Below are 23528 nucleotides of genomic sequence, written 5' to 3' on the forward strand. Positions count from 1 at the left end.
CTTCGAGTCTTCCGAGGATACCTCATCATTCATCAAGTTCTTCATCATCAATTTCTTCTTCTTCATATCCGCCTAGTATAGCGTGTCTTATGACTCTAGATATTACACTGACTGGTGTTCTTCAAGTAGAGCGTACATAAGCGTTGATGTATTGACTTGCGTCACTTAAATTGAGATAAAGAACACATCGTTGGCGATTGACGCAAGAAAATGTGGCTAGTTACAAGATATGCCTAGACTTTCTCTACCAAATTCTTAACTTATGACAATACTTTTAATAGTATTCATAAATTAATGAAAAGTTGCTGTAGCAACATACTCACTGACTTCTTTAGTCGTACATGTGTACAATCCATTTATATAAAAACGGGGTTATCATGTCGGTTTATATCGCCACAGTAACCACCGGTACCTACGTCAAGTTTCATATCTCTATGCATAAAAAGTGAATGGGATAGGTTTTCAACAAGGCGTTTAAAAGACCGTTAAAGTCGTGAAAAGACAGTATGCTCAAGTATTGATCAAATGATGTGCATCTTCTCGTCTTCACTACATACTGACGTCATTCTCCATCTGTTACTTCACAATCTATCGACCATTCACATGTGGTACTCCCACCACTTTGTCTTTCTTCAACGACTCCCTTCATCATTTTCATCATGACGTCCCGACACTTGACGCCATATTTGTCTGTTGATTCACTTGAAGCTAGTGACAAAACTGAGCCTTTATATCATCCTACTGTTAATCCGTGCGTACTTAGTTGGAAGAATCTCACTTACGCCGTCAAGACAAGAAAGGATAGAAAACTCATCCTTAACAATGTTACTGGACGGTGTGCACCAGGTGAACTCACAGCTATTATGGGTCCATCCGGTTCGGGTAAAACAACACTTGCTGATCTATTAGCTGATCGAATAAGTTCAGGAGAAATGACGGGTGAGATTGAATTAAATGGTACTGATCGTATCTCGACAACTTTTCGGGCTTTAACTAGCTACGTGGCTCAAGAAGATTCATTACTTGGATCATTTACAGTACAAGAAACAATGTCTATGGCTGCAAAATTGAGTTTGCCCAACAAGATTTTAGTTACACAGATTGAAACTCGTGTAAATGAAGTTATTGAAGCTATGGGATTGACCACTTGTCGTCATACATTAGTTGGTGATATTTTTCGAAAGGGATTGTCTGGTGGTCAAAAGCGACGTCTTAGTATTGCAATTGAATTATTATCAAATCCAAGTATTTTGATTTTAGATGAACCTACAAGTGGTTTGGACTCAAGTGCGACATATAACGTGATGAAGTTTATAGCTCAGTTATGTACTGAAGGTAAAACGGTGATATGTACAATCCATCAACCATCATCGCTAGTCTACGAACTCTTTTCGAACGTTATCGTGTTATCAGCAGGTCAGAATGTATACTGTGGTCCACGTCGCTTGATGATTCCACACTTTGCATCTGTTGGTTACGAATGTCCTATGTATATGAATCCAGCTGAATATTTCATTAGTCTTGTCAATACAGACTTTGAGAATCATGCCGACGTGCCGAAACTTGTACAATTGTACGAACAGAGTGAAATTTGCAAAGAAGTAAGTACTCGCATCGAAAGTGACCACAAGACATTACATGGATTACCACATATTGAAAAGCCATTGCCGTCTTCATTGCGCCAATTTCATGTGCTCATGTATCGCAACACATTAAACAATATTCGAAATCCTGGTATCTATTGGATTCGATTGTTCATGTATTTCTGTCTTAGCTTCATGGTGGGTACAATGTACTTGAGTACAAACAATGAGCTTTCCGAAGAAGATTTAGTTCCACTACTTTTCTACGTTCAAGCATTTCTTGTGTTTATGTCTGTGGCAGTACTTCCATTTTTTATCGAACAACGTGCAGTATTTGCTCGAGAACGGGCCAATAGCTCGTTAAATGTCCTCAGCTATGTATGTGCTAACTTTCTAGCAACATTGCCGGGTATCTTCTTGATTGCAGTGATGTCAACGACTCTTGTGGTTTTACTAGCGGATTTGAACGCATTTGTGTATTTTTTGCTGAATCTTTTTCTTTCACTCGTCGTTTCGGAATCAATGATGCATGTCATTGGTGCTGCTGTTCCTCATTATATCATTGGAATTGCACTTGGTGCGGGTGTGTTTGGAATGTTTATGTTATGTGAAGGATTTATGATTCCTTCTGCTTCAATTCCGACTTATTGGAAGTTTGGTTATTATCTTGCATTTCATTCCTATTCATTCGAGTCTTTTGTCTTTAAACAGTTTGAAAATGAAACATCAGATGCAGCTCGAGGCATTTTGATGAAATATGGCATGGAAGACGTCAATGTCTTACGAAATATGGCTTTCCTCGTTTTGTATATTCTAGTTTTTCAGATTACTTTTGCTATTCTTTTGTGGAAATTTCACACAGGGCGTCGTTAGTTATGAGATTTGTGTAGTTGTGGTGAAATATACAATTTCGGATTTTTGCTTAGTTTTTCAAATGTAGCGTTACGTAAATTTGATAGAATTTAATGTTCACGCTTTAAATAGTAAGTCCTTTATTCGTTTACATTATCTCGCTTACGCTCCTGAATCAATATCTGCGTGTGTATCAGCGCGGACTCACTGAACCAAAGCTTCCTCAAAGAGCGCTAGAACGTTGTTGCACCTGGTAGCACTTGCAGTCAATCCCACGACTGAGTCGTGAAAAAAATTTGTCCCCTGCGAGGATGGAACAAAAAATTCTCGACTAGTTGACCCTCGAAATACCTAGACATGCTTTGTTTGAAGTGAGAAATTGGCATTCTTGTCAATCAAAAGACCGGAAACAATGATGAAGAGCCTGAAGGCACTCACTAGGTCCGAGAACGCGTGGATTAATCATTTTTCGATGGATCTCGACCAATCGCCAGTGCAGCGTAACTGGCTCAAGTCGCTAGTGTTGAGCTGTCCATCCTTCGGTGGGAGAGACGATAATTTTTTTCCTATGGATTAAGGAAGCAGAGACGTCATAAATGTGGTCATACTGCAAACGAAATCATAATCGCATCTGCGATCTCGACACCAGTGAACCCTGCGCAAGAATGCAGCCAAAAAGAGATATTTTTTGCTTCATCTCGGAATCTACGACCTCAAGAGGCAAATATGGCGAAGGTGCAATTATATCATAGAGACGGCATACGTTTCAGGTGCAGCAAATTAACTGTGTTGAATTTTTGCATCAGAATCTTAACTATCTTTCCGACTTTGGCAAGCATGATTCATCGTGTGTCTTAGATACCCACCATTGTTCCGCTCAGGTTTCGAAAGACGTTTTTACTTCTTGAAAACACGACTGTCGATTTTGTTACAAAGTGTTGCAAGGCTGACAAGTTTAAGTTAACTTGTATCGACAGCAACACCCTGACCGAATGTCATAGTGTGGTTGATAAAACCATGTATTAAATGTACCTAAGTCTATAGAGGCATGCACAGTTTGATTTTACGTAAATGCAAAAAATTGGAGGGGTTGTCCCCAGCACCGCAGTCTCCCCACACAAGGGATTTTAAGGATATGTAGCACCTCCACTCAACAAACGCATTCCCCCAAGGCACCTGTCTGTGGATGCTCAAAGATGAATATGCGAAATCTGGTTCACTCCAGCTTGTTCAATGATCATCAAAACTGCGTTGGAAAGAGCAGATTTTCAATTTGCCACAATGGCCGCCGGAAAAGATTGTTTACAAAAACTTTTGTTGATGTGTAGCCTGGTTGTATCATCACCGGTAATAGTGTCGTTAATAGCGGAGAGATGAGCCTTTTTTATCATATAATTCACAAAGACCACAATGTCGGCATCACTATCACTCGATTTTTGGATATTCCAAAATGAAGTCCATGTAAAAAAACTAATACTTTGCTGAACTGAGCAGACTGATCAAGTGTGTCAGTACTCGCGGCGCGAGGTTACCTGTTTACACGTATCAGATATGTGCTTATACAGAGATATTTCATCTGTAGGTCTTCAAAATGCCTCGGGCTTGCGTGCTATCTTTGCTCTTGGCTGAAAGGGACGAAGGTTCCAGCTCATATGCAAGAGCGACTGGCAAAATCCTCGCACTCGGCAGGTGTAGGGCGGAATACTAGGAAATAATAGGTTTATTGTACCTATTGTAGGTCGTAGTCACTGAAATACATCCCTTAACTATAGCTAGGTGGAAGTTAGGCTCCAGGGTTGCTGGAGTCAGCCTTTCGGAATCTATGAATCGCGAGATGTCTGATTATTCAGGGGAGCTATGCAATTACGTAGGACGCGCAACTGTCGAAAACGGCATACAGTACGCGGCGGCAATGAAACCGGTAAACACGGATACGATGTTCGTTCATCAAGCGACGGAGCTTGCGCATCCTTTTAACCCTTTGATGATGATATACAACGACGTGAATAAAACCCTACGCGTGGTAGCTTCAGATAGGGGTTTGCATCATAAAATTGACTTGACTCCCGGGGCCCAATATTACTTCACACTCTCTCTCGCAAAAGTGCATCACGTCATGTTCGGTAACGCGCTGTGCGAGATCAAGAACGACAATAGTCTTTATCAAGAAAACAGTGTGACGTCTTAGCCGTCCCGGTAACGCGCTGTTCGAGATCAAGAACGACAATGGTCTTTATCAAGAAAACAGTGTGACGTCATAGCCGTCCAAAGCACCATGCATGTTTGCTAATGTTATATTGAACACTTGACACTTGGCGGCGAATATGGCATATTAAATTGTGCATTCCACCAGCAAAATAAATGAAATTATTAATACGTCGTAAAGTCCATTCGTAAAAAAGGTTTGCTGCAGAACAGCATTGTCAGCCGCACTTTGTCCAGTGCGCTCGACCTATCGGGTGGTTTAAAAAACATTGTGACAGGAAGTAATGATGCCCTCATCACTGCGGAGAGTGCTTTGAGCGGAATGCTTTAGCGTAGCTGTTTATGGGAGAAGAACTGTCTATGCACCAGTATCGCTCAATGGTTTGGTAACGCAACTGTGCAGACCACATCGAGGCAATGCACAATTACTATTTGACGATGTATCCGTCCGTAGTCGAGTCGAGCACGGTAAATTAAATATGGAGAACCACTTTAAGCGCTTGCGAGCGGTGCTCGGGTATATGGGTATAAATACATATTTGACAAAAACGGCTTCATCGCAGAAATTCTCTTTCTCGATTGCTTCATTGGTAAGCACGGCGAGCGAGCAAATTTGGGCATGAGTCAGCGTGACTATCGCGATTGCAGTTGCCATAATCTGGCTAATTGAGCCAGACTCCACTCGTTAGGGACCAGCTGGAAGCCGTCGTGAGCTTCACAGCAGGCCTGCAACATAAGACCAGTGTGGTGGAGAGGGTGAACGCAGTGAGCGTTTGCGCCTCGGGATCAGCTTGGCCATTAGCTGCCGGGCGAGGGCAGAAGTGTTTGGTCAGAACTCGGAGAATCACTGCGATTCTCGCCCACCAACAATTGTTTCTTTAAGCGTCGGTTGTGAATCTGCGCCTGATACGGAAAGCTTGAATATGTGGCGGCTGTAAATGAAAATCGCATTTTAGATAAAGATGCGTTCCGGAGACAAACCACAGACTTCGGGTTAGTTCCCAGCATGTGTAGACTCCCGGGGGGCACGACGCTGATGTATTGGAAGACGAATTTCGTCATTGCGCTGAATGACATCCAGGAAAAGAGGAGGTTTTTGCCTAAAAAGCACGCTAGCGGCCTTCCAACCTGGAAATTAGAGCGTCTTCCTGGCAGCGGTGAGCCAAAGATGAGAACTCGACCGCCAATGAACGCTGGAGAGGAGTTTTCTGAATAAATCGAGCGAGGACACCCATGCGACGACTAAAGCAAGTTGATATCGCCGGAAGATGGAATGTTCTGTTGGCGCTGATGTCCCCGGGTGCGGTCGGTCTGCTCTCCCTTAAGGTCCTGCACACTGCCGCCACGCTACTACATTTCTATAAGGTATAGGCGACTTCCGGTAAAACACGTGGCAACCGGGAGAAAAGCGGCGCACAGCGTTTTGCTGACTGGCTGGTCCAGAGAGTGCTGGTCACTTATGCAGGAGCTGAGAAATCCGGAAGCCGTCGCCAAGTCAATGCACGTTAGCGGTGCAGCTATTCCTCGGACATAATTAGCATTACTTTACGGTCTTTTGTGATTCGACTTCGAGCTGATAAAAATAGGGCCTTTCGCCTTTATGTTGTAGCAGCTTTAGAACGCGGATGAGATCTTCTTTTGACAAATCGTTGTTCGAGCTCAGATAAGTGATTTTACCCGTTTATAAACGAATCCCAGACAAATACACATGAGAAGCTATGGACAGCCATATCCGTTCGATGCAAAGCGTCTATCTTGGCTCGTGACCAGTAACGAGGATCTATCCAACATGACACTGTATTTATCGTGGAAAATATTTTCAATACAAATTTAATTAGATTTTAATCTCGTTGTCGCGACCATGATAAATTTACCTGAATTTGACAACAAAATATTAGCTTAACTAAATTTACTTGAATTTGACAACAATATATGAGCATAACTCAACTAAACCTGGTGTAATATGCAAGCTGAGTGCCATGTTCAAGGATTTTGATTCCGATCAGACAACTAACCTGACGACATGTAGTGTGTTTGAATCGTGTAATGTAATTCAATAACGCTGAAGCTTTTATAGTTTCATCAGGAAAAATTGATTGAGATTATGCTGTAAGAACTTGATGGTGAGCACATAAATGGCACTTCTGACTATCCGACAAGCCATTACGACCAGATTCTTACACGTCCATGACACATTCTGATTTTGTACAAGATCACACTCGCCACACTGAGCCTAAACTGTCATTCGCATGACTTCATGCACTAAAAAGGGGCTCAAGTAACTGGTGGATTTTTGAGCATCGTAGAGTGACGTTCATCACACTAGATACGTCACCAGAGCTAACACTGTCGGTATGCATGGCTACTAACGACGTCCAGGAAGCAGATAGACCCTCGATGGCCCTGGTTTCTCCTAGTACGATCGGCTGCTGAAACTTTTACCTGTGAAGATTAGATTCGTCAAACTGAAAACGCGTAAACTCCTGATACTTTCTACTCTATTTTGATCAAAAACTCGATACTTTGAGGCATCGTTCTACACTCTATACTGTCAGGACACAAACCTCATGGCACATCGAAGAAAAGTAGAACCTTACACTCTCTTGGTCATCTCCATTCTTTCTGTCGAGTTAAAGAGTCAGTATATGGACAATTACACCTGCAACCGCCACGAAAAGTCTACATCCCACAAATATATTAGGACATTATAGATTCGATTGACGCAACTTGTTGGGCATCTTAGTGTTAATAGATACGCGTGACTTTTGTGTTACTGATAACTATATTTCAATACCAATCTTTCTTTCGCTATTAAATCTTCTTTATCGAAAACTTCTTACATTTACGTCACCATATCAATTCTCACCGCGTCTTAATCAAATGACCCTCAAGAATCACTCTTGTCGCTTCAAGGTGATCAAACGAATGCACTTGAGCTTGTCGAAGGAGACGATGTAAAGTCTATGAACTAGAAAAAGATTGAACCCATTTGAACAAATGCTTATTCGAATTCAGCTCAATACTTAAATCAAACCTATCGGTCTTTGTTATAGGGTGACCGTCTTTACGATGATCACAATCGATTTGAGCTTCGATGCTATAATTGACATGTATAAAAATAATGACGGACGTTTTATTTTTACTGCACCGTAGTCGACTCACTTTTCAAGTTTCAGAATGGCGACATCACCAGCTGTAGCGTACACGAACTTGCCAGAACTATCGCCTCCTATACTTGAACGCTCAAACCATGAAAGTGGATATAACCTTGAAAATGGTCGTAATGTTTTTAATGTTGTGTCGGAACATTCGACTGATCCTGGTCTGTCCAGTCGGAATGGGGCGAATAAGTATGACGACATTTTGAATCCATGCGTCTTAAGTTGGAGCGATCTAAGCTACGCCGTATCAAGTCGAAAGACGAGTAAAAATCCACACGGACATAAAATGATTCTTGACAAAGTCAGTGGCCGTAGCGCACCAGGAGAACTTACGGCGATTATGGGTCCATCTGGGTCTGGCAAAACGACTTTGGTCGATCTATTGGCCGATCGAATTAGTTCGGGTCATTTAACTGGTACGATTGAGTTGAACGGTATTGAACGCGTAACAAAAACGTTTCGGGCTGTCACGAGTTACGTGGCACAAGAAGATTCGCTACTAGGGTCTTTTACTGTTATCGAGACCATGAAAATGGCAGCACGACTTAGTTTACCTCATACGATTGTTATGACGGATATTCACACTCGAGTCGAGAGTGTTGTTGAAGCCATGGGACTTGGTGCATGTAGGAACACTTTGGTTGGTGATATATTTCGTAAAGGCTTATCGGGTGGTCAAAAGCGTCGACTGAGTATTGGGATCGAATTGCTGTCGAACCCGAGCATTTTGATCTTAGATGAACCTACTAGTGGTCTTGACTCAAGCTCAGCCCACAATGTCATGAAGTATATTCTAAAGCTATGTGGTGAAGGCAAGAACGTCTTGTGCACGATTCACCAGCCTTCGTCCCTAGTCTACGACATGTTTACTAATGTTATTATCTTATCACTGGGACAAACTGTGTACTGTGGCTCTCGCGTTAATATGATATCACATTTTGCCTCAGTTGGATTTAATTGTCCCAAGTACATGAATCCAGCCGAGTACTATGTGAATCTGGTCAATACAGACTTTGAAGACCATGTGGATGTGACAAAACTCGTGTGTGCATATAGTCAAGGAAGTGTTAAGAAACAACTAGTTGATCAATTGTTGGCCGATCGAATCCACATGATACATCTACCTGACATTGAGCTTCGACCTTCGTCAGCTTTACGTCAATTTAGTGTGCTCATGTATCGCAACACACTTAACAATTTTCGAAATCCAGGCATTTACTGGATTCGATTGTTGATGTATTTCTGTCTTAGTTTTATGGTGGGTACAATGTACTTAAGCACGAACAACGACTTGACAGATGAAGATTTGGTTCCAATGCTCTTTTACGTACAAGCATTTCTGGTATTTATGTCAGTGGCTGTACTCCCAAGTTTTATCGAACAGCGTGCAGTATTTGCTCGGGAACGAGCTAATAGTTCGCTCAGTGTAGTGAGTTATGTCTGTGCCAACTTTCTTGCAGCATTACCGGGTATTTTTTTGATTGCAGTGATGTCAACAGCTCTCGTGGTATTGCTGGCAGATTTAAACTCGATTGAGTTATTTCTGCTGAATCTTTTCTTGTCACTTGTTGTCGCTGAATCGATGATGCACGTTATTGGTGCAGCTGTTCCTCACTACATCATTGGTATTGCTTTAGGTGCCGGTGTGTTTGGGATGTTTATGCTCTGTGAGGGCTTTATGGTCCCTCGTGACTCAATTCCGAGCTACTGGAAATGGGGTTACTATCTTGCATTTCACTCGTACTCGTTTGAGTCTTTTGTCTACAAGCAATTTGAAAATTCGACAACTGAAAGAGGAAAGGCAATATTAACTCGTTACGGTATGGAGAACGTGGATGTGATGCGGGATATGATGTATCTTTTGGGATTCGTCGCGGTTTTTCAAGCCATCTTCATGTTTATTTTATGGAAATTTCATACTGGCCGTCGTTAAATTGGCAAGCTAAGATGATAAGTAAGACTAGATCAACTGTACAGTATAGTTTAGATTGTTTACTTCTTATCCTGGAATGACACAAATGCATTGAGACGTAATTTTTAGGTGAGCTATAGAACACTTGATCTTGACGACAAACAATGTGCTTTTGTGTAGGCACACATTACACTTTTTGCAATTGTGTACATGCACGATACACTTTCCTGCATTTAGAGCAATTCAATCTATATGATATATTGCAAACAGATTCATCAGTTCTGATGGTCTCATGATCTTGTTTAGAGACGTAGTTACATGAGAGACTGTTGATTCTGCGCCTGGTTGTAATGTACAAGCCTCTTTGCGTTTATCAACGCGGACTTATTGAGTCGTAAATTTCACTGTGCAAGGTAAACGTCAACCCCGTCAGAAGCATTCGCGGGGGGAATTGTATTGCATTGGGTCTAAGTGAAAGGCCCACATGCATCATGCGTGATCACGCATAGTGATAAATTGCACCGAAAAGTAGCTACGCTAGCTTTCTCCTAGCCTTACAGGTCATACATCATTAGGAGTACTTTAAAATTCGCGCTCTTCATGAGGGCTGCACCTTGTAAACTGAATGTTGGCAAGAGTGCCAAAGCGGGTTTTTGCGCTCAAATTGCGTGCTGGGAGATGGAGACAGATCGTATTGGATATTGATGGAAAGCCAGCATACGTGCAGGTGACCGAGAGCCAGATCTCCGTGGGCCTTTACGAATGCGTTGAGTCGACAATGTTGAAGGTACAATTGTGACTAGGATCTGACGCTAGTGAGACCAACCGAATGAGGCGTCCACATCAGGACCATTCATATCGGGCATAGGCGCGTGTCTTTGCGGTTAACGTGTAGCGTGCATGTAGAACCCAGCTAAAACTCCTAAAATATATTTCTCACTTTTACTTAACCTTCTTCAGCATAACAGGAAGAGAGAGTCGCGCCGAACCTTGGAGGACTTCTGGAGTTGATGACCAAGCTCGCGGCCAAGGTCGACAGCTTCGAGCGTTTGCTAGGGATGCAACAGCAGGGCGTGCCGATTACGCCACTCAGACATGTGGCCGGACTTGGTCAAAGCTTGTACCTTTAGGCATTGCAGCAAGGAGGCAGCCAGGATATGCATCACTTGAGATACATGGGATCGGCGCATCAAACTTCGGCATGGGTGCGCAGACTCAGGCGTACATGGTTGACCTGGCAATAGACATCAAGCGCGAGGTGTACCATTCATGGCTCAAAGACCAGCGCCACCACCACTGCAGTATCCAGTCCACCTACCGACTGCACAGTTTCAAGCACACCAACCGCCGCCGGCCAAGGACGCAAAGATCTACATGCGCAACTTCGACGACAGTACAGTCTACAAGGACTTGGGTGCGGTTTCAAGCATTGGGCGCTGCTCTTTATCGAGCAGATCGAGATGGCGGGGCAGGCGTGTGGCTACGCTTGGCCGGAACGGTTCAAGGTAGACGATTTCGATCAGCATCTACTTGGCAAAGGTGAGCTTTTCTACCAGGAACACATCATGCGCTGGTGGGCCTCACAGCCGACGCTTTGGCTCGTGATGGACCAGATGCACTTGTCGCTCAAAAGGATGCTCAGGAAGCGAAGCTGTTTGAAGCCAAGAAGGACCCGCTGCAATCGTGGAATGAGCATTTCCTATCCTTGAATGATTTCATGATGGCAACAAACGCGAAACCTAGGCTATTACTTAGGATCATCTTCAAGTACGCGGACCCGGACTATGGCAAGCTTTAATGGCCAAGTGTGACATCACGCGACCAGCTCTGCTTCATCAAGCAAACGATTTGGTGGGTTTATGTCTGATAAAGACGGAGCAATGAAACATGTTAAAAAATTGCGGTTTCAAAGACACAAGAGGAAACGCGGCGATGCCAGGGCTGCAAGAATTTGGACACTCGAAGAAGAACTGCCCGGCGCGCTCCACTGGAAACGACAAGAACAAGTCGGAAAAGCTCACACCTGCTAGCGGCAGCGACGCCCAGGCAGTGAGTGCTTAGAGCTGGATCCTGGACAGCTTTGTCAGCCGACATCTCGTCAGCGACTCCGCGCTGCTGACAAGCGTAGTGGGGTGTTCTGTCGAGGACATCTGCATGTCGCCAGATGGGCGGACGATGGATGTGGCCAAGAAAGGATCGGTGATTCTGCGCGCGATTGTTGATTGTTCACGACTGAGGTAGAGCTCAGTGGCGTTTACTATGCACCGAATGGCGCAGAACTTGATTTATGAGGACTCTTGATTGCAAAAGGGTGCTCTCTCACCAAGCGCAACGGAAAGTTGGCGTTGACGAGGAGTGACCACTTGGTGTTCTACGTTGACCTGGAGCACAACGTGCTTGTGGCTAGCCTCAAGTCAGTTGCCGCGAACAATACGAATGTGGCAGAGCTGAACATGAATGTGGTGGACTCGAGCACGGACACAGTCTCGTCGGTCGTCGCCTCGTATTGTTTGACGGGGTTCCACGCATATTTTGGTCATTTGCGCTAGACACCATCGAGAGCATGGCGAGGACCCTGCATCCGGTATCAAGATAATGAACCGTGAGAAATAACCTATGGTTTGTGCTGAGGGCAAGCAAACTGGGCAAAACAGCCGACCGAGGACACCGGAAAGCACGCACCGATTGACAAGAGCGGAGGAGCCAGTCCTAGTGACCTGAGGAATTCGATGGCACCGCTTGATCGTCAAAGTAATTGATACATACTCAACGTCTTGGACCGCAAGTCAAACTACTGCAAGATGTCTATGGCAAGAAAGTAAAACCTGGATGCCGAAAATAACTTTCTTGTAGAATTCGACAAATGGTTTGGCTGTCGAGTACACATTCTCCGCACGGATGGCGGAGGAGAATATCGAAACGTAAATCTCTTTTGCAAAGAAAACGGAACGGTTCGTCAAGTGTCTGAAGTCAATAATCAAACTGCAAATGGAAAAGTGGAGCGGATGTACCGCACAATCCTCGACATGGCTCGGTGCACTGTGTTTGGTAAAGAATTGCCCCTTCTATTCTTGAGTGACGCAGTTGAGTACACCACGTATGTACTGAACCGGAGCTCGTCACGTGCCAATGCGGATCGGAAGTCACCACTCGAGATATTGACTGGTCAAGCGCCAACCCTTCGTGACAACGTGGTGTTTAGAACCAAGTGTTCTGTGTTTCGTGACCCAGGGAAGCGCGCCATGAACAAGTGTGTGAGAGCGTCATTGTTGGAAAGACAAAAAGACCAAGGGGAACAAAGTATACTTGCCGTCGGAAAGCAAAAGTGATTGTCATTCGCCATGCGCAAAGAATATGAACACACAAGCGCCAAGACACCAGCTGCTCGAATGCCCCCGACGAAGGCATCAATGGAGGTATTAAGCACACCCGCAGATCTCGTCGGCCGCGCGCAAGTCACGCCGCCGTGCAGAACTGATGGAGATTTGGATATAAGTGAGCCAAACGTACCCGGTGGACCTGTAGCTCTGACCGTTTCCGAAGCCGATGACGTTAACCCGCATGCAGATCAACCGGAGCCGAAAACCTATCAGCAGGCGCGCAAGTGTTCTGAGAGTGCATGGTGAGCGGCAGCTGAACAGGATGAGCTCACTGCCCTACAAGCCAACAGCACGTGAAAGCTCGCTAAGTGCAAGCCTAGTGCAGTTTGTTTGAATATTAAGTGGGTGTAAAAGAAGAAGCGAACGGGTACTGGAAAAATTGAGGTGTACAAAGCTCGACTTGTCGCCTGCGGCAGCAAACAGACGCCCGGCATTAATTTTCCCTAGTGTTTGCGACTGAGATTACAATAACTGATGCCAAGTTCATCTTTGCCATAGCGTTTATATGGGGCGTTTCTGTCAGACATTGTGGTGTGTGTAGAGGCAACAACGGAGGAGGGCGTACAAAATTTCATTTCGTTCCCGACGGACTTGTCATTACGAAAGAAGAGCTTAAGGCCCTCGAAGCTGATATCGTGGATAAAGTTGAACTGCTTCACGGGCAGAGCCTGTACGAATTGAAGCAGACAGGTCGCCCCTGGTATGAACACCTACATCGTTTATTGGTCAAGCTTGGGTTCAGCCAATGTGTTATGGATGCATGCTTGTAGTTCAAGGCTGACAGCGATAGGATGACGGTTGTCGGAACATATGTGGACAATTTAATAGTGACCGGTACAAACGACAGCAGGGTTTTTCAATTCTCCACTGACATGGCTTTGCTGGAGCTCAAAGACCTCGGCGTTGTCAGCATTTTTTGAGAACTCGCGAGCAGTACGATGGGCTCAATTGCTACAAGCTCGACCAAGAAGTTGCTATTGTGAAGACGATCACCAAGTTTGAGTTGGAGAAAGCGAATCCAGTGGGCACACCGATCGATGAAGAAGTCCCGGCAAAGGCTGATATGGCCAAGCTACTTCCGCGTGCGACGAAGGAGACAACATCGGTGGAAACGATGTTTACTAGTTTTCAATCGCTATTGGGAGTTTGCTGTGGGTCGCGAGACGCACGCGCCCGGACACCATGTTCGCTGTACATTGTGCGACACGACGAACGCGTGCACCAACGATGGCGGACTGGAAGCTCGCTAAGCATACCTCTCGGTAGCTTGGTAGCATTCGATCACACAAGCTCTGCATGTCAGATGATGACAAGGCCAAGGAACTACCGCTGCGTCCCTCATACACTGACGCTGACTTTGCGACTGAAAAGGACGACTGGAAGCCTGTGAGCGCGGCTGTCATCTAAGTGAACGGTATGACGGTATCATGGCAGTGCAAGAATCAGAGTTCCTTAGCTCTATCGACAACGAGGCGGGGTACAACGCAGCGAAAGTGGGTACACAAGAGCTACTTGGTGAGCTGGATATCGCCATCAAGTTACCTATGGGCATGCTGATGGACAACCGGGCGGCTATCGTGAAAGTGGGACGTCAAGATCAATTTCATCCAAGACTATACCAAGAAGGGCGTCGTGTTGTCAGAGTATGTTGCTAGCGCTGAAATGCTCGTGGACGAGGTGACGAAGTCGCTGCCGGCGCCACAAATGAAGGTGTTGCGAGAAAAGATCGGACTCGTCGACATAGAGTGACTCGGGGCTCTAGGGGGGACTGTTTGTTATAAATGGAAAAACCAGCTTACGGAACGGAAACTGGATCCCCGTGGACCTTCACAGATGCGTCAAGTCGACAATGTTAAAAAATTCTGGCTTGGTTTTTCTATTGAGACCAATTGAATGAGGCGTAGACATTAGGGCCATTCATATCAGGCGTAGGCGCGTGCCTTTGTGAGACTGCGTGTCTTGTGAGACCGCGTGTCTTTGCGCTTAACGCGTAGTGTGCATGTAAAATCCAGCTAAAACTTCTTGAATATATTTTTTACTTTCACTTCTCCCTTCATCAGCACAAGTGCCCGACCAAGGCATCGTCTAATCCATTTGACAGCTATAAAAGTCAGTTAAGGAAAGAAGACGGACGATTCAAGCGTCTTTTAGCGCTCGATATTTGAAGTCAAACGAACGATGAGGATTTTGGGCTGGATGCTAATCACCCGAAGTCCTTTCTGTAAAAAGCCTCGTCATCTTCATAGAGAAGAGAAGAAAAGAGAATAGCAGAAAGACAACTTTGTCAGCTACTGACCAAGTATTAAACGTGCGTCAATGTCAGTATCTACCGTCAAATGGGAAACGCATTGCGACATGCCATTTTTCATCTTCGTCATGGGAGATTAAAAGTATAAAGGCACCAGATAAAGGCATTAGCGACGCCAAAGTAATTTTGTTGAAGTAAATGTTGGTGGCAACAAACGTGAAGGTACACGTTAAAGGGGTCAGCTGGAAAAGTTGCTTCAGCATTGTGGTCCATCTGCCCAAGTTGTTCAGAGAGTGTCACCACGCGCGATAGGCCTAACCAGCCTGACCATTCGTATTTGTGCGTGAATGATCAGCGAGTATACTGTCCAATCTTCACAAACAACTTCTCTGTGAAATGCGGATCCTGATTTGATACACGGCAAATCACGTTGTGGAAACTTTTGCCGAGAAATAGCTTGACGTATCCCATCTAAATTGATAGCGAAAAAGCGATAGGAAGGGCTGTTTTCCGCAACAGCCCAGCCAAACATCAGCGCGGGTATTGGTGTTTATCTCTTTTAGATAAATAAAATGACATTATCCTGCAGCGGGGCCGCCGTAGCTTAGCGCTTGAGGAAGTAGGTCACCAACCTTTCGTTCTTTACAAGAACCAATACGAGTGTAACGGATCGCAATCCGCTACCTCCAAGAGTAGTTAGTACTTTCCAAGGCTAAAATCATTTTCGGTTTAACTTCAAAACTAATTTTTATTTATTTTTATGTGCGGTAAAGCCGCCTAATTTTAAATGTTTAGAATGTCCTAAATAAATATAGTAACATCTAAATACATGCATAACTACTGGCTACCTGGCCACATACCGTATTCTTGTTTGGCTACAGTTACACCATGCACATCTCGTATGACACCCCCCCCTATTTCCAGGATACGTGTAACCCCGTTACACAGACTGCCAAAATTGTGCCAGAACTGGAAGACTGGCTAATGTCACCGAAGTATATGACGCGGGCTTAAGCTTCAACACGTTTTACACGTGCGCACATTTTTGCTTCCCTGTGGACCGTAAGTTCTTAGCGTCACTATGCATTATGAATTTTCTCGTACGTGGCAGCAAACCCAAAGGGGTACTATGGGTACTATGCCTAGTGTAGTATTCTGTACTCGAGGTCATAATGAGGTACCGTCACACGTCTGCTTTCGAGAAAATTAGTGCTGTAATAATGCTGGCCTTGGGATCCGGAATAGCGGTGCGAATGTGCATTTGCGCGCTTTGATAAAGCGACATCTGACTTTCTTGACTTTTTGCTTTTTTTTCGAATCGGTCGACAAAACGGGGTGGTGTATGTATTTTCGCATGAATTTGACTATGAGTTGTCGTGTTTCACAGTGGTGATGCTGCCAAATGGTCAGGCGCTTCGGGTCAGACGCAGTTAGTGTGGCAAAGAAAGATAACCAGATTGCTACTATATGTAAGGGAAGCAGTTGATGCCAAATGTTGTTCAACTAAGCAAGTGTTCTATAAATTAGACAAAGACATTCTTCATGATAAAGTTGCGCTTGTCGTGAGCTAGGTCACTCGACTATGCCGACAAGGACAACGCGTTTATGCAATTGTACCAATATGTACACAAGATTACATTACTTTCCGCGTCATATAACCCACAGACTTTGGTGAACCTTCCACATTGATTCATTCATTACACATACAGTAACATGCCTCTAAGTGTGTCCTGTTTGCTCCAGGATGCTTTAATCTTGATTTAATAATCATGAAAGTTTGCACATAGAACAGTGGATGGTATAGATGCGTATGGTATAGACCGACCAGCTTTTGAAAAGAAATTGAGATCGATAATCCGGATTCTGGCTACAGTATAGAGTTATGCTAGCCACCCGATGCCGACATTCAAGTACTTCACTTTTTCCAACTCCTTCAAGCCATGAATATTTTCGTCTTCGTCTCCTTTGCTGCATTAGCCGCCACAACGAACGCTGCCACATGTGACACGGCGGCTCTGCAGTTGATCATCACCTCCCCAAATGCGGCCGCTTGTATGAATCAATCTAATTTCACCGCAACAAGTCTAACCACACCCACGACCGCTGAATTGGCCAGAATGTGCGCTAGCGACGCCTGTATGTCGCTGCTGTCAGAAGCCCAGACGGCTGCCCCATCGGAGTGTACTGTGGGCACGTTCTCTCTATACGCTGACTTGATTACGCCGCTCAACGATGTCTGTGATGATGGGTCATTGTCGTCCACTCCCCGCTCTACCAATGAAAGCAGTAATAGCACCACAGATGACGCGACTTCCACATCGACACCAACAGCCCCTCCTGCCACCACAAGTGGCGCTAGTGTCACTGCTGTCTCCTTAGGAGTCTTCCTGGCCACAGCGACCGCCGTATTTTTGTAAATAAGTGAAGACACAGATACAAAGTTTTGACATTTTCTATGATTTGAATACACTTTATCAGCGTCCGCTGTCATTCACACAAACGCAAGTTTAGCTGCCATTTGAAACATACAACTTGTGCTTGACGAAGAGGTCACACTATCACTTTCCATTTCTCGAAACTAGTAGCGTTGCGGCTAAAAGCATATCTGAGCAAGTAAAAATTGGGCGTAGACAACAATCTTCAACCTTGCGCAGTAGCTTAGTGGAATATGACGTTTGCTTCTCTGGCTTCTTACGTGCAGACGCTAATTGAAACGAATCTAGATTATGCATTGCTAGAACCACCAACCAGTGCCTAAGTTTTTTGCCTTTAAGGGTCGAGTACACAAACACATCATGCCGGCACGTCTGTACATTCCTGGCCGCGAGTTACCTGACGTTCTTGCTTCTTTACGGACAGTTTAGTTTTTTGTCATTTGGATCAAAAGTACAGGTCTCAGTCTGAAAGTCCACAAATTGTACAACGACAAGCTTGTCAATATGCTACGCTCAGGCTGTTCGATATACAAGGTCCTCGAAAATTTCCATCCATCCTTCCAGCATCTTATACTGTTGCGGAAGGGACAACCAAAGCATTTTCAGCTGATTGAGGTAGTCAGATATTCTATCGATTGTTATTAACTTTGAAGCAAACAAAGACCTGAATATGCACATCAAGCAAACATTGGGGCGTTCTCCCTGTTCGATTAGATTCCCAATAACGAAACGTTTAAATACATCGAAACAATGCCTTGTACATGTGGGTTGACGTCCATGCATGAAGTACAAACTCAAATTGACGTCTACCACGACACTTCGCGGACAAGCGTTTGTTGAGATAAAGGTAATTCCAGTGGTAAGCCCCCTAAAAGTAATTGGCTGTCACTATTAATGTCAAACTCAATATCCCTTGATGAACAAATGGCTACCTTGACAAATGGCTAATTCGAAGTTCGGATCACAATTAGCCATTGAGTCTAAGCCTTCTTCTATAGACAGGGCTCTTGGAGAGCAATACCACTTCGACGTCAAAGTGTTGTTGATACTAAGGAAGAATATCAAAGTGGGCAATCGCTGATGACGAAATAAGTCAATGTATCGTCACGCTGAGTCGATGATACGATGCATTCTTTGACAAATCTGTGCAAATAGTAATTGGATTGCATCTTGGTCGTCTATTTGACAGCGCCGCCATCCAATCGATAAAATGGCGAGTGTTCTGAACGTTATTAGTATCGGTAGGTTAGATAGAACACACTTATGAGATTGTATTGTAACTATTGGTTTTATTGTTTATTACTTCGCAGCGAATTTCTTCAGAAAATTAAAAATTGCACTAAAGTGTGCACGTGGAAGTTCGAACTCGTTAAAACTTGATGTGTCTGAAAGGTGTTTGTTGATTGCGGGCTCGATTTTCTGAGCTCCTTGCTCCGACATTGTGTTGGGCGGTAGCTGTAAGGCGCTGGAAATTGTAATAGCTGTGATGAAAAGTATTGTGCTCAAGCGCATTGTACTTCCTGGGCTGGGTAGCTATAGAATAGATCCTCGAGTGGTTAGAAGTGTGTGTGTACAGCTAATCGCTTAATGGAAGTACTTATACCCTGAATTTTGCTGAGTACGTATGGGTGAGGCCTGGTCTAGGCTGTGCGAAACTCATCAATTTACAGCATTTTCGTTGAGACATTTTCACAGACGGAGGTGCTATTAGAATGCACATGTTATGAGATCTTTTGAAATGCGTAACTTGCATTTAAATATATGCAGCTCATTCAGAACCGAATATCATACCAACCTGACCTGATTCTAAGGACAGAGACATGAATGGTACCAGGTTATACCACTCATGGAATGTTTCCAGGTTCCCATGGATTGCGTCGCCGACTGAATCTTGGTCTGAGCCCGTTTCGCTCGAAAATGCCTGAAGACTTGGCTCTCGAAGCACCGACTCATTTCAGTAACCAAAGAGCACCATACTTATTGCAAACCTCAATCATAATGACAATAGCCACGTAGCTACACTTCTCCCTAGCAATGTCAACAGGTTTAATGTGTGAAATTTGTGATGAATCAAATCGCTTGCTTATTCACTGACAGAACGGCCAGGAGTTTTCCATTTTTCCAACAGCTTTTCGTAATTTCTGCAAATACCGGTATTTCAATACCTATGAATATTTACAATAATAACACTACCTATAAAGTGAATTCCGTACAATTTATAAAATGTAAGGTAGATTCCCCAAATATGACTTTTTCACACTCATTATTACGAAGTGCTGAAGCGACACTTAAACGTGTGAGTGCGAATCTGGTGTAGTTTCTGTAACGGGGTTACACATACCTGGTAACAGGGGTGTGTGTCACATTGGATGAACTTGGTGTGACCACACCCAAACAAGAATACGGTACGGGGCTGGATAGCCAGTAGTTATACAGTAGAACCTGTCTAAATTAAACCTGTTTAATTTGAAACCCTCTCTAAATAAAACAAAAGATATGGACCCATGTTAGGCACCATACAGTTGAACCTGTCTAAATAAAACCTGTTAAATTTAAAACCCTCTCCAAATTAAACACTATCCCCTATTCCCAACATGTTTAATTTAGACAGGTTTTACTGTACATGTATTTAGATTTTGCTATACATATTCAGGAAAATCTATGAATTTAAAATTAGGCGGCTATGCCGCGGATAGAAATAAATAAAGTCAGTTTTACATATTTTCAAAGGGAAGAGTTCAATAGCCTTGGGTTAAGATTATAATTAGTCTTGGAGTAAGCGGATTGCGATCCGCTAAACTCGTACTTGTTATAAGTATAGAACGAAAGGTCGGTGACCTAAATTACGCTTCCTCAAGCGCAAAGCTACGGCAATCCCGCTGCACTTGGTAGCACTTGTGGTCAATCTACACCTAAGTCGTTACAACTGATCCTCAGTGAGGATAAAGGAATTTTCCTTTTGCCCAAGGGCATGCAGGACGGGCTTAAAATGCTGATGTCCTTGCTTGGCCCTGAGGGCGTGCAACACCTTGCTGCGCAAGGCCCCGAGGCAATCGATTCGCGTCTAGAGGCGTTTTCAAATTACGAAAACACGCTGCTAGAGCACCTGCAGCAGAAGATGTCTGCACCATTTGCGTCTGTGACGCCACTGTCAGTGACGGATGATTTCCCCGCCCTAAGCCGCTCATGGTGAGCGTTAAGGTCTTTGTGAGGGGAAGGATGGAGAGAATCTTCACATTAGGCGAGAAAGGTCGAGATGGTCATCGCATCCGCCATGCTCCAGACCGGGCAACAGCGCGTGACGCTCGCCATCTCAAAGCTTGATGGTCGAGCGCGAGAATGGGCAGACGTGCGGCACTTCGGTCGGAGCTGCTTGTACCTCCTGGGCGGAGCTGGAATTGCATCTCTCCCGAGTGTTCTCGCCACTTAAACAGGCATATCGCGTGCGAGCGCGTTTTCTTGCCGCCCGACAGGGCAACAAAAATTGGTTGACTTTGTCCAAGAGACGTGTACACTCATTGCTGGGATGACAGCAGATCCCCTTCCGGAGGCGATCACAGTGACAGTGTTTATGGACGGCCTCCGCACTGGCGTGGCCAGAATGGAAGTCTTCCGTGTGCATCCATCTTCATTTGAAGAGGCGGTGAATGTGGCACTGAATGCCGACTTCAATTTCAAGTCGGCACGACTTGGTTGGACGCACACCCCAACAGCTCGTCAAGCGGGCCCATGCCCATGGATCTCAGCTATGCTGAGGACCTGGGAGCAGATCTTCGAGCTATCGGGCAGCACACAAACACACGACGGTGTTTTGTCTGTGGAGACACCCGTCACCTTCGGAACGGTTGCCCCCTGCGCATGGCGCACCAAGGTTCTTCGATCCATCGCTCTAACGCCTACCCGTCTGGTTCGTCGCGGGAAAACGACACCACTCAGTAGGCGCGGGGCGACCTACTGGGGAAGAATTGAGTTTTGTTGAGTCTCAGGGAGACATAGGTCAGCAGGGTCCAGCCTGATCAACGGAACGTGTATGCAAGCCGGGCTTGCTGGTCGTGGAGGCGACCGTAAAGGGCTGCGAGAAGCCATGGAATATTCTCATCGGTTCCGGGGCGTCGGGCAATTATGCCCAATGTTTCACATTGAAAGGAAGTCAGCGGTATGCTGAGGCGCTGAAAGCGCGCATGGGTGATATCGTCACTGTTGGCCTAGCGACGGGGACACGTTGAACAGGTCTCGAAGGTCCCTGTTGAACTCGAAGTCAAGTACCTTGACTTTGATAGCGTGGAACGCTGTCTATCCCTAGACTTGGATGCAAGGTATGACCTCATCCTAGGATTGGCATGGTTGGAACACCATGAGCCATGGATTTATTTTAGGCAAAGACCTTGGGCGCTACGCGCACGTCTCCAGGTGGAGCTTTCTTTGGTGAGAGCACTGGACCGAGACGGTCAACGTTGCTGGACATTGGAATGTCCGAGTTGGTAGACACCAACGGTGTATTGGACAGGAGTCCCGAGCGTGGCTCGCGGGCTGATCGTGGAGTGGCACGCAGCCCACTGAGCGCTGCTCAAGTTTCGGAGCAGTCGATGCTTGTCATGCGTGACATGGTCGGATATGGGTCGAGGCATCGAGAGCGAGGCCCCAGTGATGCACGTGATGTAGCACGTAAACCACGGAGCACTGCTCTCGTTGCGAAGCAGTCGCTGCATGCTATTGATGGCGTGGTCGGACAGAGTCCGAGGCATCTTGGGCACGGCCCTTCAGGTGCGCATGGAGTGGCACGGTATCCACTGGACGAAGGCTGCGGGGTTAGCAGCTCTTCGTCGGATGTTGTAGATAACATCGGAGCTCCGAAGGAGCAGAAGTAAGGGTGACATCAAACGACGCGAAATGCGTATTCACCCTGGTCCCATCGAGACATAGAACCTCTGTACAGAGGCGACGGCGACGCCGTATGCTGGCTGTAGACGCCGGATGTCGACCCTGATCCAGTGTGTCTACCGCAGACGATAACGCACAGTTATACATTCTCGTCAATGGTATGACGGGGGAGGAAGATGGCGATGTCCGCCTCCAGGCTATGTTGCAGTAGATGCTCTTTTTGAGCTGGAGGAGATGTCCCTTGAAGAGTTTGACAGTGCCTTGGAGGCAGGCGATTTGGCCGAAGTAGTCATTGACGACCGGACGAGGAGATAGACTCATCATCGCTTCTGGATGAAGCTGTCTTGAAGGACACCAAGAGAGTGCTGAACCCACGAAGTGGATCGTCGAACCCTACGGAATCCCTTGGATCCGTACTATCTTTTGACAAAAGAATTTCAGGATGTCGTCTCCAAAGACCCGCCTCCAGTCCTACATCCGGACCGAGGTGTGCGTCATGAGATCGACCTGATTCCAGAAATCAAATACTGTGTAGCACGCCAATGGCCCCTGCCAAGGAGCAGTGCGACGTCATTGACGCCTTTTTCCGTGCGAAGCACGACGCAGGGATGGTACGTCAGAGCAAGTCTCCCCATTCGACACCCACGTTTTGTGTTCGGAAGCCGAACGGCAAGTGGCGTATCGTTCATGCTTACAATAAGCTCAACGCGGCCACCATTCCGGCACAGTCGCCGATTCCTAGAAAGGATGTTCTTCAGAATAACATGGTGGGATGTACGAAGTACAGTGCACTCGACTTGATGGATGGGTATGACCAATTGCTCATGAGAGCGAGTGACATTCCGCTGACAGCGGTGAGCACTCCGAGCGG

General features: G+C 45.4%; 6 protein-coding genes across 6 annotated transcripts; 5 read left to right on the plus strand and 1 right to left on the minus strand.

Annotated features, from left to right (window-relative positions):
- Positions 1-659: 659 nt before the first annotated feature.
- Positions 660-2456, plus strand: PHALS_00304 (atp-binding cassette superfamily; the record flags this gene model as incomplete). The annotated part of the gene is made up of 1 exon (XM_024730225.1): positions 660-2456. The coding sequence occupies one exon, from the start codon at positions 660-662 to the stop codon at positions 2454-2456; it is 1797 nt and encodes a 598-aa protein (XP_024572351.1).
- A 5361-nt stretch (positions 2457-7817) lies between these two features.
- On the plus strand, positions 7818-9734 carry PHALS_00305 (atp-binding cassette superfamily; the record flags this gene model as incomplete). The annotated part of the gene is made up of 1 exon (XM_024730236.1): positions 7818-9734. One exon carries the CDS (start codon positions 7818-7820, stop codon positions 9732-9734), a length of 1917 nt encoding a protein of 638 aa, XP_024572352.1.
- A 3320-nt stretch (positions 9735-13054) lies between these two features.
- On the plus strand, positions 13055-13863 carry PHALS_00306 (Reverse transcriptase, RNA-dependent DNA polymerase; the record flags this gene model as incomplete). Its single annotated transcript, XM_024730248.1, has 2 exons — positions 13055-13317; positions 13635-13863. 2 exons carry the CDS (start codon positions 13055-13057, stop codon positions 13861-13863), a joined length of 492 nt encoding a protein of 163 aa, XP_024572353.1.
- A 526-nt stretch (positions 13864-14389) lies between these two features.
- PHALS_00307 (uncharacterized protein) lies at positions 14390-14842 on the plus strand (the record flags this gene model as incomplete). Its single annotated transcript, XM_024730259.1, has 3 exons — positions 14390-14479; positions 14528-14608; positions 14678-14842. 3 exons carry the CDS (start codon positions 14390-14392, stop codon positions 14840-14842), a joined length of 336 nt encoding a protein of 111 aa, XP_024572354.1.
- Positions 14843-17281: 2439 nt separating this feature from the next.
- On the plus strand, positions 17282-17758 carry PHALS_00308 (elicitin-like protein; the record flags this gene model as incomplete). The annotated part of the gene is made up of 1 exon (XM_024730270.1): positions 17282-17758. One exon carries the CDS (start codon positions 17282-17284, stop codon positions 17756-17758), a length of 477 nt encoding a protein of 158 aa, XP_024572355.1.
- Positions 17759-19075: 1317 nt separating this feature from the next.
- PHALS_00309 (uncharacterized protein) lies at positions 19076-19496 on the minus strand (the record flags this gene model as incomplete). Its single annotated transcript, XM_024730281.1, has 2 exons — positions 19076-19309; positions 19380-19496. The coding sequence occupies 2 exons, from the start codon at positions 19494-19496 to the stop codon at positions 19076-19078; spliced, it is 351 nt and encodes a 116-aa protein (XP_024572356.1).
- Between the last annotated feature and the right edge of the window lie 4032 nt (positions 19497-23528).

The sequence above is a fragment of the Plasmopara halstedii genome (genome assembly GCF_900000015.1).
Source record: "Plasmopara halstedii genome assembly, contig: Scaffold_110, whole genome shotgun sequence".
In the NCBI taxonomy this organism is placed as follows: Eukaryota; Oomycota; class Peronosporomycetes; order Peronosporales; family Peronosporaceae; genus Plasmopara; species Plasmopara halstedii.